The sequence below is a fragment of the Aspergillus bombycis genome (assembly GCF_001792695.1).
Source record: "Aspergillus bombycis strain NRRL26010 chromosome Unknown contig00037, whole genome shotgun sequence".
Lineage (NCBI taxonomy): Eukaryota > Fungi > Ascomycota > Eurotiomycetes > Eurotiales > Aspergillaceae > Aspergillus > Aspergillus bombycis.
The window spans coordinates 209,749-225,093 of NW_019170039.1; the positions used below are offsets into that span (position 1 = coordinate 209,749).

The 15,345-nt window shown below is 46.9% G+C and overlaps 6 protein-coding genes across 6 annotated transcripts; 1 reads left to right on the top strand and 5 right to left on the bottom strand.

The window, feature by feature from the left end:
• Positions 1 to 1,250: 1,250 nt before the first annotated feature.
• Positions 1,251 to 1,799, bottom strand: ABOM_006046 (uncharacterized protein; the record flags this gene model as incomplete). The annotated part of the gene is made up of 1 exon (XM_022533175.1): positions 1,251 to 1,799. One exon carries the CDS (start codon positions 1,797 to 1,799, stop codon positions 1,251 to 1,253), a length of 549 nt encoding a protein of 182 aa, XP_022389595.1.
• A 703-nt stretch (positions 1,800 to 2,502) lies between these two features.
• Positions 2,503 to 4,434, bottom strand: ABOM_006047 (MFS transporter; the record flags this gene model as incomplete). Its single annotated transcript, XM_022533176.1, has 7 exons — positions 2,503 to 2,544; positions 2,603 to 3,123; positions 3,173 to 3,214; positions 3,266 to 3,597; positions 3,652 to 3,671; positions 3,728 to 3,994; positions 4,051 to 4,434. The coding sequence occupies 7 exons, from the start codon at positions 4,432 to 4,434 to the stop codon at positions 2,503 to 2,505; spliced, it is 1,608 nt and encodes a 535-aa protein (XP_022389594.1).
• A 700-nt stretch (positions 4,435 to 5,134) lies between these two features.
• On the bottom strand, positions 5,135 to 6,456 carry ABOM_006048 (DUF3712 domain-containing protein; the record flags this gene model as incomplete). The annotated part of the gene is made up of 5 exons (XM_022533177.1): positions 5,135 to 5,446; positions 5,536 to 5,663; positions 5,722 to 5,736; positions 5,816 to 6,231; positions 6,290 to 6,456. The coding sequence occupies 5 exons, from the start codon at positions 6,454 to 6,456 to the stop codon at positions 5,135 to 5,137; spliced, it is 1,038 nt and encodes a 345-aa protein (XP_022389597.1).
• A 1,576-nt stretch (positions 6,457 to 8,032) lies between these two features.
• On the top strand, positions 8,033 to 10,545 carry ABOM_006049 (fungal specific transcription factor domain-containing protein; the record flags this gene model as incomplete). Its single annotated transcript, XM_022533178.1, has 4 exons — positions 8,033 to 8,127; positions 8,189 to 8,960; positions 9,025 to 9,621; positions 9,685 to 10,545. 4 exons carry the CDS (start codon positions 8,033 to 8,035, stop codon positions 10,543 to 10,545), a joined length of 2,325 nt encoding a protein of 774 aa, XP_022389596.1.
• A 228-nt stretch (positions 10,546 to 10,773) lies between these two features.
• Positions 10,774 to 12,183, bottom strand: ABOM_006050 (SDR family oxidoreductase; the record flags this gene model as incomplete). Its single annotated transcript, XM_022533179.1, has 5 exons — positions 10,774 to 11,094; positions 11,153 to 11,412; positions 11,475 to 11,658; positions 11,735 to 12,017; positions 12,083 to 12,183. The coding sequence occupies 5 exons, from the start codon at positions 12,181 to 12,183 to the stop codon at positions 10,774 to 10,776; spliced, it is 1,149 nt and encodes a 382-aa protein (XP_022389586.1).
• Positions 12,184 to 13,066: 883 nt separating this feature from the next.
• Positions 13,067 to 14,123, bottom strand: ABOM_006051 (caffeine resistance protein; the record flags this gene model as incomplete). Its single annotated transcript, XM_022533180.1, has 3 exons — positions 13,067 to 13,700; positions 13,774 to 14,050; positions 14,105 to 14,123. The coding sequence occupies 3 exons, from the start codon at positions 14,121 to 14,123 to the stop codon at positions 13,067 to 13,069; spliced, it is 930 nt and encodes a 309-aa protein (XP_022389587.1).
• Between the last annotated feature and the right edge of the window lie 1,222 nt (positions 14,124 to 15,345).

The following is a 15,345-nucleotide window of genomic DNA, read 5'->3' on the forward strand; positions in this document are numbered from 1 at the left end:
AAGAAAGAGATCGGCCCGTTGATTGTTTGAGGTGCTGTATAACGTAACCGGCAAGTGACCCGCACCCTCTGAATTCCATAGAAGACTGTCTTTTTCAAATAACAATATCTCAACCAATCCAAGTTCTATCTGCTTTAAAGTTTATATATAGTTTATTATATACTAGAATAATAATATACTAAGCTAAGAGATTTTTTGAATTGCTGGTTACTATATACAGATATATTATACCATATTTTATAGTGTATAGTTAAGATTTATATATTCTAAGACTTTATTTTTATTTAGATTCAGATGATATATAAAGAATATCGGTATTAATTATATACTTTATTTTTAAACTCATAGATTCACTAGTGGGTGAGATATGATTGTTTGAAAAAGACGGTTTTCTATGGATATCAGAGGGTGCGGCTGGCTTACAGGTGCGGGTCGCTTGCCGGTTACGTTAGTGCAGGGATATTAATTAGTAATAGAATTCTGCTTCTATGGTTTTATGTACTGAGTCCTTGACGCTTTTCGTCATCCTGTCTTTCTTTGCCTCCGATGCTTTCGCAGACTGTGCAATGTTGAATGACGATATAGCATCCGGGTTATAGTTTCCACAGCGTAGGGGTTAAAAATCAAGTCAGACATACCCTATACACTATCATTGATCTAGGTCTTGTCATAATACTGTTAGGGGCTAGCCTGTTGCGCAGATTAAGAACAACGACGTAAACCTCCAATCATCTTTGTTTAATACTTAGTTTTAGTTAATGTAATGAGAGATGCATAGATATAGCCCTGCATATCCAAAGCTATATTGTTCAACATAGGAGGCTTGGGTTGTGTATTTGGCACTCGCGATGGCCTATGAGATACCATAGGGCCATCGTCTATCTTATAGGACATATACTTGAGGAAGGCTCTTGTTGGACCTGAATGGCCCTTTCTCGTTTTCTACTTTTTATGCAGTTTGTGATGTAATAATGTCAGTACATGATAGTAATCAAAAGCCCACATTTGATATTGTTGACGCAGAAAAGAAAGGAAAAAAGGTATACATCCATCATGCTAGATATTAAGTCAAATATCGTTTCCCTCTTCCTCATGCACTGCGCTCTCCCATCCTCGACTTTCTTTTCTTCGTTGTCCAAAGGAACAGAAATAGCAGGTACCAGCCTGCTTGGAATAGCCATGCCAGGAAATAGGAAAGATAAACCAATGACCTTAAACAACCATTCATGCCCCCCACACAGCCTAAGGCTTTAGAGAAGGTCAGAACTAGTAGGACTATCGATTTTGTAAAGATTATCGAATTCTTCAAGGAGAGCACGTTGAACCGCCGGAAAACCACGCTTTACAGCGGCATCGAATAGCTTCTCAAGTGCGTCCCACTTCCGATTGTTCATTTTCATCAGATCTTCATGAGCCATTCGAAGCATTTCCCAAAAGCTTGTCAATATATCCGCTTCAGTTGGCGGAAGCCCAGTTGAATTTACGAGAACACCCATGATACATTTATTTTCCTCGAGGGTTTCATCAAAGGACCCTAGTTGTTCACGGTAAACGATATCCCACTTTCCTTCCGCAATAAGGGCTCCACAGGCTTGATAGAACATTGGGTAGCTGTCATAGCGCGAGACATTCGCTGTGACCTTTGCATAGCAATATTTGCCTCTTGCTGTGGGCTGGTTTTCATCTTTTGCCTCGGATTGTTTGTCTTTGCCTTTATCGCCTTTTTTGCCTTTTCCTTCGTCTGTACGATGCCAGTCATAGTACTTGTCAGTGCGGGTGTAGGTGCGTCCAGTGGACATAGTTGATCTTTTTCAACAAATTTGATCGGTGGGTTGTGGCAATGGGACGGAGAAAAGATGGAATATAGATGGACTGTTATTCTAGATCGATCGAAGACTGGGTGGGCTTCTGGGAGCGTTGTATGTTGGAACATTCTGAGCATAAACCACATGTTGAATAGCTATAATTGGGTCAAGACTTCCATGCCCATCAAAGGATGAAGTTGAAACACTCTTTTATCACATGATATTGTCGCAGCGTTCTTGCAAGCTGGATCAGATGAAGACCAACAGTCCACGGATTATTATTATATTTATATAGTGGATGGTAACATGCAGTGGGGATATATCAATACCAGACGAACAGGGGTTTGTTTCAGAGCGGCTCTATATGCCGTTCCGTTCAACGGTACTTTCGGGGTAGTTCGGCAGTGAGTTAACAATGCCTGGTACTTATATATGACCGCGGGGACGGAGGTTCCAGGGATGACGGCATCATCTCAACACCTTGGCCGTGTTACCAGGGATCATATCTTCTTTCTCTTCTGTACAACAGGGCGCTTTCTGCAGGGCAATGCTGCTTTATCGACGAAAATAGCTGGGTATAGGGGGTTCGCGCCATTGACGGTTTCGTCAGTACTTGTCTAGATCTGCCTGGATTCATTGTCACAAGTTGCTGGCCAGGATGTCGATAGGCGTTGCATGACATAGGGGGATGAGGTTGCTAGTTCGCGTACTTGCTCCAGGACCGGAGTCTTTTACCGTACTGTTTGAGCATTGATTAGGAGGGTTTTTGATCTCCAAGAATTCGGGCGGCTGCTTACGCGTTCCAGAATAAATGGTAGAGGAACCATGGCAATGGATATAAATCCTAGCGTACTCGATGCCCATCCAATGCCCAGTGACTGTAACATCCTCGGAGCGGCTAAAGGCAACGCTCCGCCGAATGAACTTCGGAAGAATGTGTTGCCGGCGAATACGCTTGCCACATATCTTGGATAAGACTCTCCCAGGTAATTAAGAATAGATTGGAAGGTGAGATAGAATCCCGGTGCGAAGAAGGCTGTGCCGATGATAGGGACAATCCAGTGTATGCTGTTATGGTTAATTAGTATCTGGTCTGAGAGGCGCTTGCCATGGTGGACTTGCCTTTCACGAGAGGTCCATGCAAAGATAAAGAGGCAAATTGGGATACAGATGGCCCCGACTTGTCCAGGGACAAGGCGGGCTTCGGGCTCAACAATGGCTTCTGGTTTCGCAACTCGTGGCTGGTAGGAGAAATATAGCCACACAACGTATGCAACGACAGACACACCTGCGCCGGCAAGAATACCAAAGAATGCAACTGAAAGGACCGTCAGATCAAATATTGCAGGCCTCAGGGCGATACTTACGGCCTTGTTGTATTGCGGTAAAGTGGTAGATTCCGTCAAAGACTAAGGCATCGTGAGCAGAAGCATATAGGTTTTGTTCGAATAGTGACATACCAAATGGGAAAAGCTCGAACCATAAATACAGTATCCCGTATATCAGCATAGTGTGCATGTTAACAAACAGAATGACCGGGTCCATGCAAGAAAGTTTGAAATCATCTATTGTCTGCTTTACTATGCGCATGGCAAGGTTAGACTCCGGCGTGTCGATGTCCGCTTGGCTTTGGTAAAAAGGATTTCCTGTCTGATTACGGAGTTGCCGGGCTCGACGAAGAAGGATATTCGAATACAAGGTCTCAGGCAGGAGGAAGAAAATAAACACGGTCGTGAAAGCTGTGACGCCGGAAAGAAGCCATAGGGTTGCAGTCCATGTCTCCCAGCGCTCTCTGTACGTATACCATCAGCATGAGATTGCCATGCAAGGCGAATTGAACACGTACATTACCAGCGTACCAAGAATCTAGTATTCACAGTAAGTAAAAGTACCGAAAGCAGAATTGGGAGAGATTCGCATACCGGTCCCAAAATGGGCCCACATACTCCGCTGACTGCGTACAATGCAATGGCATACGGAATTTCGGTGGGTCCATATACCTCCATCAGCGTAGCACCGCCTACACTAATCGGTGCACTGCCAATTAACCCACCAAAAAATCTCAATATGAGAATAGTATGTAGATTCTTTGCTAGTGCAGTGCCGATATTAAACAAACAAAAAGCAAAAGAACCGAGCACATAAACTGGTGTACGTCCGATAGACGGCAGGTTCGATACTGGTGAAAGCTTGAGTAGATTATCGTTAGTGTATTTCCAACACCGAAATAAGTATGTACACGTACAATGAGTGGCCCAATGCCATACGCAATAACAAAAAGGGAGAGTCCCAGTGTGCCCTCTGCAGTGGTAGCGCCAAAGGCCTCTTCAATCCCCGGAATGCTTGGTGTGAAGATTGCCGACGCCGCATAAAAGCTGAAGTTGAGCAGCATAACATCCACCATTACGACCGTCTTGGCTAATGTTGGCCAGTTTCTGGGTATATCCGGATCCTCCGGTCCGTTGAAATCGACCAATATGTAGCGAGCCGCGCCAGGGCAAGTAGCAGAGCTTGAACCCGTGGTTTCTTCATGCTTTGGAATATCGAGATCACGATGTGGGAGCGTCCGGCCATTTGTTATAAAATTGAGTAACCGTCCGAATGAGCTTTCGCGAAGTAGGATGTCCATCGTGAAGATGGTGCAGATTCAGAGAACCACTTCTGTGTTTGCAAACGAGAGAAACAACGGCGGATCAATGGATACTTATGTTCGGGTTGAGATCGAAGGTCACAATTACTTCTTCAGCCACATATTTCAAAATCCATGTCACAGATTATATATGCCCTAAATCAGAGGCGTTCGATACATTGGTCAATACGCCAAGTTCGGAATTCCGAGGTATACCCCGTTTCTGTCCAATGAAATTCCACCGTTCAGCCCGATCTCCGAGTCCGGCATTAAGCTCGGAATGGCCGGACGTCTCATCTTCCTTGAGATATAAATGCTACATGCATGGTAAAGTATGGATTTCGCGAATCTATGATATATTGCAGCTGAAGGCCAAGTTTATCAACATGCAAAACGCTATCTTTAGTTAATCTACCGAAATATGATGCTCGTGAACCACAAAAAGCGAGGTAAAAAAGTGGAAAAGTAAAACCAAAGAAAACAGGGAAGGCTCCGAAAGAATACCACAGCTGTCGAGAAATAGGACGAGCTCAATCGGTTGTTGAATACACAGGAACATAACATTGTAGCATCCGTGTCACGGCGTGGGGCCACGGTATAACTATACAAGGTGCGAGCCGGGCAAGACCGGACCTGGGGTCTGATTATCGTGACCTTTTCGTCCGTCCAGTTGGGGACGGACTGGCCTGGATACCCGTTCTTACAATCCGCCTAGGATCTCCGAGACATAGTCAAACAAGTTAACTGTTGTCGATGCCGAAATTGCCTTGACGGCTGCTGTAAAATAGGGAATTTCTTCCCCGTTGTACACGCTTCGATTACCGTGAATACCGATCGTGACCTTTCCATAGTTGGAATTACTACTCTCCCATAACCCCTTGCGTATGAGGAGTCTTATATCCAAGTCGCCAAGGACAACCGCAGTTGAGGTGCCATTCCGAAGAGTCAGATCCGGGATGTCAATATACCCCAGCTGCGAGTCATCTATGGTAAGATTGCAGCTGACAGTACCCTTTGTTGGCCGAGATTTAGCATTATATTCTAATCGGCAATTTGAATGTTTTGATCTGTAAGACCTTTCCAGTTGAAGTGAAGACTTACCATTTCAACACTAATTGGGGTTGGGGGATTGAAGACAATCGTGGCATTTACATTGTACCCGTCGTGAGTACCAGGATTGATAAGAGCAAGCTTGGTGACGTTAAAGGCGTCGTTACGTTTCATAAATTCTATAATATGAAGGCCAATTAGTAGGATTATCGCGTATACCCATACATGCTCACTAACCCTCAACGTTCAGTCCTATATAACGTAAGATATCATTAGCCTTTACTGGTGCACCCATGTCACACGTCGGAAGATAACGTATGCAGTAACATACCTGGCAGGGTAACCGTTTTATGAATGTCCAAATGGGCGGTGGGCAGTGCTTGCACCTTGAGAGCTGGCTTTCCAGTAATTTTAACTGAAATTCCATCACTTCTGACTGCATCCTCGGCCAGCTTTGAGAAACAGCTGACGCAGGACAAGTCCAAATCCTGGTCAATCTCAAGACGAGCATCATTTCCAAAGTCGATGCGGGGAAAGGGTAGAACCGCAAAGGGAGTATCAGAGCCCGCGTAGTGCATGGAGGCATTGAACCCAGAGAGGTGTCCACTACCCACCCCCACATGGAACTGTTGTGATTGCCGTACATGGAACGAGTTTGGTGTCGGATTTGTGATAGACAAGCCGTCGAAGTCGAAGTCGTACTTATTAATGCGATCATTGGCAAAGTGCGGAACCCCAACGTAAACTCTTTTCCACTGATTAACTGGGTTGCAAACCGGATGCAGGGTGTAGTAGTGAGGCTCACATTGGAAGAATAGTGACCAAGACAACGCAGCCCAGGCCGATCAGATATAGCCACCACCATTTCTTCATGTGGGCCTTCCATCTTTGGAACAATGGTGGTTTTGGAACAGCAGCGCTCTCGTTCTCTTCTAGCTTGAATGAACTTTGCCCCGTGTTACCTTTTGACATTTTCAACAACGTCCCATAGATTATTTCTTCGACTTCTTTTTCCCAGGCAAAGACGCGAGGATTGAGATGCACGACCGATTTGGGTTTGGTCACGTGTTCTGCGCTGGGAATACAACTGCGCCCTATGTAGTTGCTACAAGGCGCAGACAAGTAGAGTGGGGGGAATGGAGGTAGAAAAGAGTCCATCCTAAAGCTGTTGTGGCAATTAAATTGCGGTCTGAACTTATCGGAGGGGGTCCTACCCCGTAGGGCCAATTCCTGACGCCGATCCTTTCACATGAGATACGTCGGATGGATATGTCTTGAATTAGTACTCGGTATAGACCACGGAAATCAGATGGGTGATCTCATGCACGTTGTGAATAGATTAAACCCTTCCATGCGCAATAAGTCTTACGCCACTCAGATCTACACTAAATTGAATTCCAAGGCAGGAACGTTTTGAAAGACGATTTGGTATGCTCGGTTACGGCCTCGAGTTCAGATAAACCTCGGACTTAACCCTAAGAGGTGGGTAACCAGAACTGGTCCCTGAGCCTTCTAGGGTCTCTATTTGTCTAACGGAAGAATAATGTGTGTTGCACAGCGGTAGTACGTAGACTAAAATTAGCTCATTTGATTCATTGACCTGTCGACGGACATGGTCGAAGTCTTGTTTGTGATGCCATGAAATGCTTCATATTGCATTTACCAAAGCTTGAGTGACTACCATCATGACTATTGCCATAGAGCTATCATACAGTCAGAAACACGTGTCTCGACAATATTACTCATGTTAGTAATTTGTGCAGCACAACTTGGGTTGTATATATCTGCTCTTGATATTATATTGCATAGTATTATTCATGGCAGAGTTATTTATGGCTGTGTCAAGGATCAGATTTGACGACTCCTGGCCACAGCTTTACTCTCGTGACGCTAGCACGAACTGGAACTTCAACATCAACATCATTAGTATGACACTGTAATAGCTATCCATGCAAACATAAAACAAATGAAGCTGGGATCAAGAAGAGCGACAATAACTCCGGTACTTTTCTCCGGCATAGCACACGATGACTAAGCGAGGCCTTCGTCACGAGTTTTAAGGGATCGTCGCTCTAAGACATTAGTACTCTTTCCAGTGTCACTCGACGCGGTGATCGAGCTCAGCGAAATGTCGTAGCTACATTAGCGCAGAGCATTTATATTGATGCTTGGTCCAAAGAATGGTGCGACAACAGCAAGACAGGGAAACTGCTAACCAGCAGCAACCGCCTCGGGAGAATGATGATGGAGGTTCCGACAGCCACGAGGGCCTGCCAAATGAACCCGCCCCAAAGCGCCACAAACGAGGGAAATATGTGTCAAAAGCTTGGTATGGAACCAGAAAGTAATAAGTCACAGCCGCCTTGCTGACACCACGCGCCTGTTTTCTAGTGGCCAATGCCAGAGGAGAAAAATCAAAGTGAGAGAGCCAAAAATGTCCCATGTTGGATGTGTCTCTAAGGCTGTGGAATGATTCTAGTGTGATGGGTGCATCCCCTGTCGACCATGTGTCCTCAATGGACGAGATTGCCTCATGCAGACAATCGACATGCGGCGCCGAAGAACAACCGAGCTGACGGAGTCTGGAGCTCCCGACAGGGAGCTGGCTAATGCGAACGCTAGCCGTCAGAACCATGACGATCAGTATGGGGATTCATCTTATTACTCTGCCCGTTTAATATAATCCAGCTAATGATACGATCAGACTAACTGCGAGAGACCTCGCGTCTCGACTAAGTCGGATTGAGCATCAACTAAGCCTCGTCTTGGAGTCAGTGGGCCGCGACAAGGACAGACCAGCTGGCAAAGAGCCGGGAACCGATGGGTCAAGTCACCTCCGGGAGGCCAATGTCCGGCGGCCCATCAGTTCTGATATCTCGAATTCTGTTAGATCCCAAGTACCAGCTTTCTCGGGTGAGTCTTCTATCAACCACACCCTCGACCAAATTGAGGGCTACCTGGAGCATACGGATGTCACGTATGGTAATGCAGAGCGTCCCATGTCTTGTCAGGCGTCAGGTACATCTTTAACTGCGCCAAATTCCCCGCTAGGTGGCTCTAGAGAGACGCGCGAGGCAGTCGATATACGAAAGATCTTGAATGTATATGGCATCGATCCGCGCAAAGATGAATGGGATGGATACATGCACACTTTCTGTGATGAAGTTCACATCCTTTACCCCTTCCTTCATATTCCGAGCCTGTGGGCCAATTATGCAAACATGTGGAATTCTGGCTTTTCTTCCACGGAGCATGAGTTTCAGAAAAGCAAGGATTACCGGATGATGGTCGCCCAGGTATGGGTTTGTGTCGCACTAGGGAGGTGTACGGAATCACCCCGGCTAAGCAGTGAGGAGGGCAAACACTCTGCTGGGTGGAGCATCTTTGAGGCAGCAACAGACCTTATTGGAGACCTTGTAGGCTGTTTTCGGGCGTGCTCAAGGCCTACGGTTACTTTGCAAACTTTCGCGTTAATGGTACATGATCTGACCTGGGAATAACATTCTATACCGGATGCTGATATTTCTGAGAATATCTTAGGTGGTCTATCTCTTTCGACTTGACGCAAATGAAAGAGCGGAGAAGTTCTTAGCGCTTGCCATCTCGCATGCACATCATCTAGGCTTTCATCGGTCTAAGGTCGTCCGACGTATGCCAGTTTTCAACGATGAAATGATTCGGCGACTATGGTGGTCTCTTTATGCCCTTGATCGCCGGTTAGCAATTGAGACGGGCCATCCATTCCTAATACAGGATGTCAATGTTGATGCTCCTCATCCCCAGAATCTGGACGATGACTGGCTCACCCGGCACAAGGAAGACCCCAAGACAAGCAACGAGCTAGAACAAGACATCAAAGCAGCACTTTCCCAAGATCCTATCACACCAATCCCGTACCTATATGCCACCATCCGCTATTCCCGGGTCGTGGGGAAAATATGGGAGGCAATCTACGGGGCAAATATGACAGACGTCATCCCCAGCTCAAGTTTACTAGAATATCTAGACCAGCTCATATCCAGCGCCCAAGTGGAAGTGCGACCAGAGTTTTCCGATAGCCATCACTTCGAGCCGCCAAATCTTGAGCGAAGGAACCCGCTTCGATGGCTCACCAAGCAGCAGATGCTGATGCGAATTGTACGGCACTTCTTCGTCTTATTACCTTCACTCCCGTTTCCCGTTAGCTAACCACATATCCAGCGATGGTTAACTCTCCGCCTCCTCATCCGAAAACCAATCTTGCAACAACGAGCCTCACCCCAGGAGTCCGTTGCCGACATTCTCGAAACAGAAGTCACCTGCATTCGAATCGCCTTCAACATCATCCAGGAATTCAAACAAATTCCCCAATACACGGCATCTGCATTCCCCTTTCTCCACTCACTGGTCGGGGCCACAGTAGTCACTCTAGGCCTGATCATCCGAGAGCCATCTTTCAAAGCAACGTACGGTAACATAACACACCAAGCCGCAACATCGCTCGAAAACTACTGCCGCAAGACATGGGTCTCAGGAAAGATGATCCGAACAATCCGGAGGCTGACTCAGATAACTTTGTCTGTCCTGTCTGATTCCATAGATAGAGCCTCGAAGCGTTCCGCGGCGCTACAGCCAACATCCCAAAACCACATCACGGATACTAACACTGTCCCTCAGACAACACCCTGGACATCATCCACAACAACCCCCCTTTCCAATCATACAAGTCACCCATCCACTGTACAGGGTAGTTATATTCCAATTTCGGCACTGACGAATCAAAATACATCTTCTCTCGCCACGAGCCCTATCCATGCGTCGCATCCAATACCCCAATTAACAAATCCCCAACATACCTCCGAAGGATGGACCATCACTCCAGCGAACCTCGTGACCACGGACTTTGACTTTGAGCAAAGTCTTACTAGTGACCTTATATCGGGTGGTCCTGTCTATGGATGGATGGCCGGAACACAGCCAAGTGAGGCCCAAGATAGAACTGCATATATGGAGATGGGATGGTTGGAGTCGTTGTTTGGGAATGATCTAGGATCTAATGTCATGCTTCCGCCCGAGAGTTAGGCTGGATATTTCTTCTTGAAGTTCGAGGCTCGATTTGTGTTGAGCTGTATCTGAGAAGACTTTTGTTTAGAATAGAAGGTCGTGTCGCTAATGAAACAATCATATGTACTATATCTAAATTCTATCTTGCCAGTCCGGTCGCAATAGCGTTGCCGCTTCCGGTGTCCATAACTAATGTACCGTGAATGCATGTACCAGTCAATGGTCGTCGACGTTCACACGGTGACCCTAGAGGGCAGTGTGGCTAGGCAACACACCCGCATTCTCAAAAGACCGATAGGTTTCAATCCAAGTCTCGAAGGTATCGTCTGTTCGCTGCCAACCGTACCTCCTGGCCTTGTTGACGGACGAGATTGTGCACCAGGACTTGCCGGTCGCCCAGTTGAAGAAGCCCCAGGTGCCCCAATCGAATGCTTCGAGCTTGCCTCCGTATTTCTTCACCACGGCTTCCCAGACGGGACGCTTGTCTTTCGCCCACTCTACCATGTCGATTTCGTTGTTAAGAGTATCGGTTTGGCCGGCGGCCTTGTCGAACTGAGGCTCGGGGGCCTGGATGAAAGCCGTCAGCTAATCATTATGTCTTTTCACTGTATACCATAAAACATACCTCGACGCCGAAATATTTGGCAACATCTTGCCACAGGTATCTCCACACAAAGACATCTCCGTTACAATGAAGGAAGTCCTCATTCTTGCAGTGGTCCTTTGTCGTAGCGTGGATCGTCAAATCAGCCAAGCTAGGTGCGTAAGAGTTGTCGTCTATAGAGTTCCAGAAATACTCGTTACCCGGGAATTGGGCAGGCTGGCCGAGCTCCCGGCAGATCAACATGTAGATGGCCATGGTCAGGGCTTCGGACATTCCGTTTGCTGTGGGATAGCAAAGTTGCGTTAGCTGAAGTAGCTAAGGGTATACTGTCAGGTGAACCAACCGTGAGGAGCGAATCCATTGATTGCGTTCGGGCGGATAATATTCCAGGACCACGTGTTTCGTCTCTTCTGCGCCTCCTTCAGATAATCCTCCTGGAAGTAATAGAAGTTGTAGCCCTTGTCGTCGTATCTGGGCATGTCCTCCGAGAGAGGAAACTTGACAGGCCCGAGGTGAACTCCATAATACTGCGGGTTGTCTTAGCGAACTTCCACATCCAAACGCAAGTAGTTTTAGTAAAGCGAGCAAATACGAGAGACAAACCTTCCCACCGGTTTGAAGACAAACACGCTCCAGATTCGGGCAGACTTCATCCACCGCGTCCATGAAGTTCTTGAACAAAGGTACGTTCTTTTCTTTCAGCACCTTGAAGTCGTCATGGTGCACGTACGAGGTGAAATATGCATGAGTAACTGGTGCGCAGATGTCCCTCAACTTTGAGACAATCTTCTCTACCGGGTCGAGGAAGTCCACGGCCACAAATTCCACGCGAGGGTCGGGCCAGAAATACGCCAGAGGACGCCTGGAGGTCACGATAATCTTCGACCTATATCCGGTTTGCTTCAGCTAATGGCCCTTTCGCCAAGTTAACCAATTGTTGCTGGGACATACCACTCGTTCTTGGGCTCCCGAATCAAGTGCTCGATGATCGCAAAACCACTGATGCCATTGGCACCTGCGACGAAAGCGACCTTACCGGGTAGAGGACTCATGATGGACCTGCTTTTCTGTGAATATAATTGAGGTTCTTAGATGGAGAAAATGAAAGAGGACACTCTTCAACCTCTTTATACACCGGTTGTCTCAGCACCATATCGTGGGCCATAACCTCATTCGGCATCCCGCTAAAACTAGATGGGTCGAGAATCGGAACTTCCATGCAAAATGGCCGCTTTTGCCGATGTGCATATAGGTCCCAGTGTTGCAGACTACGATAGCTGGCAATGAAAACGTTGCATGGCTTTTGCTCGGAGATTGTAGTCCCCATTCTCTGCCGTTCTAACTTGTCTCTGGGTATTTCGGCGGAGCCGATCGACATGGATATGATTGATCTGCAGCACTAGGAGTGCTACCAAGATTCCAGAGGCTGTTGTCTGACGAGTACTGGACGAGTTCAGGTGAGGTGTGGGTCACGTTCGGTGTCCGGCAACGGAACTGTTACAGCAATTCCGTTGGATTTCCGTGCCAAGTTCAGCGGTGCATTTGGGTGTCTCAGTGGTGTGGAAATACGTGCAACTGCGAAATTAGTCAGGATATAATCAAGATTGCGGAATTTTGTGCCTGATAGTCCTACAGGAAGGCAATTTTCATTGTGCTGAGATTGCAGTCTTGGTCGTTGATTCCCAAAGTTTCAATTGGAGTCGTTCGTTACATGTTCTACCTCGGCTTCTTCATTCAAAGTATTATATCTAAGGTCTGTGCAGGTTGATTGGGAGGGAAATGAAACTAATCAGCTCACCAACATGAGATAACTATATTCTATAAGCAAGATAATAACCGCTTCTATAAATATTGAAAGCCATTCGCTAAATTCTAGGCCCTGGAATAAGGGCAAAACACCTATACATGATTCTGAGTCCGATAACACCAGTTCAGCTAGATGATCTTGGAAGCCATCTGACTACGCTGCCTGATCTTTGCACCATATCGATAGAAAACAAATGGGATAAATATCAAAAGCACCTCCACCAATGCCAACATCGTTCCCGCCCAATTCACCCCCATTGCCCCATACATCTTCGAGCCTGCAAGTGGCAATACTCCGCCGAACACATATCTAACCACCGAGTTTCCAGCGATAGCAGAGGCGGCATACATACCATAGCTAGCCGCCAGATAGCTCGTAGCATAGATAAATACTAGCCCATTCCCCAAGCCAAATGGGACACCCGCTAGTATGCATGATATCCAATGGACAGGTGGCCGGGCGGTCCAAGAAAACCAGAACTCCCCGATCGGAATGAGTATGCCACCGATGCATATTGGTCGCACCAATGCCTCCGGTGGGATCTTGCCTGTGACTGGATCGGGTGGATGCTTAGCAATGAGGAACTTGCGGACTAATGGTTCTGAGAACACAGCCAGAGCTATGCCCGTGCCGATCCCCAGATATCCAAGCCCTGCCAGTCCAGGGGACCATTCACGGAGTTGCTGAAACACAATTGGATACCCGACAAAACAGAGGAATAACACGGCATAGACAACGCCCACGTATACGTTCCAGAATAAGCTATTCAGTCAGCACCAATCATAGTTGCAATTTCTCGCTAGGGTGCAGAGGCCGAGGGCTCTCAATCACTTACCATATTGGTTCAAACATGGCCATGATAAGTGGTCGGCTAAGACTAGTCTGCAGCCTTTCCCAGATGCTTTCTTCACCTTTGCTGTCATATTTGGTCCACCAGCGTGTATCACCAGTTTCGATTTGCTTTTTCCTTCGTAGCCTCCTGAGCAGGACAGGTGCGTAAGTCTCTTTCACCAAGCAGAGGCATGCAGTTGACGCTCCACCACATATAAGCACAATCCAATTGATCCAGCGCCATCCAAGATATTGGTAGACAAAGCCGCCGATAATAGGTCCTAGGAAGTGTCAGCCGGTTGCTAAGCCAGTGATTCAAGAAAATAAAGTTTTACCTAGAACCGGGCCATTCATTGCCCCAAGGCTCCATAGACTAAACGCTAATGCTCTGTACTCGGGATGGATTATATCGTTTATAGTGCCAGGACCAGCCACTACCGAAGCACTGCCGAAGAAGCCACCAAAGAACCTGCTTATAACGACGGCCTCGAAGTTTGGTGCCAGTGCCACCGGTAAAACCAAGATAGTAAACAAGGCACCAGTACTTATATAGATTATTCGCCTACCATACACTTCAGACAGTGGTGCAAGGACTAGACAACCGAGTCCCAGACCTATCATGTAGGTGGTCAGCCCAATCAGCACCACTATCCGAGATGTAACATTGAAAGATTCTTGGATTCCCGGGGAGCCAGATGTATATGACGTGGAATACAATATCCTAGAAGCAGTTTAGATAACCCGACCAAATGCTATTATATCATCTAAGGAAGGGGATTATAGTATAGACTATGCTAAGAAAGACACATCGTAGGACTTACACGCATGTTGTAGTGAGTGAAACAGACCAAACAGTAAAGCATTTATACCACAAAGGCCAGTTATTGGGATTCTCTTTGTCATTAGGTTCCCAATCAACTTCGAACGCAGGATCTCGCGATGTAGGGTCAGAACTCTCAGTTAGCTGTCCCATAATGACCCCTATCGGCTGCCAGGCTGCCTGGAAGCATTATTCGACACAAACTAATCATCCTCGGCGGTGCTTTGTATAAGTACCTTAGAATAGTGAGACAGTCCTATGGTTAGTGCCGAATGATGAGCCGTCGTGTGTTTGACGCGAGCATGCACAGACCTTGTAACCCGGCTAGCCGCCCAAGGACATCTTTTCTGTCGGTGCAATCATCTTGCGAGATTATAGATCAACAAATTATATTGGGGCACGGGTCGTTTAGGCTCCTTGGGTGGACTCGGTGGAGCTGGTGTACCGGAATAATGACGGAAATCCGGAACGATTTCCGCCCAAGTATAAAGGGTTGGCAAAGGTATCAATTCTCTCGGCATGTCGATCTGCATGTTGATTACCCACATCCTTGTGATTTTAGACATCAAGCAGAAAGTTTGCATCACAAGATCAGCATAGCGCGATACAAGATGCCGTTCAATGTGGGTATATTGCTCTACTCGATACGAGCAATAGAGAGGTGGGAAGGGGACCGCTTCTACTCGAGTCGGCGTAGGTTTTAGACCAGCCATTCTCACGTGCAGATTGTATATCATTTCCATATAATAGAGTGTA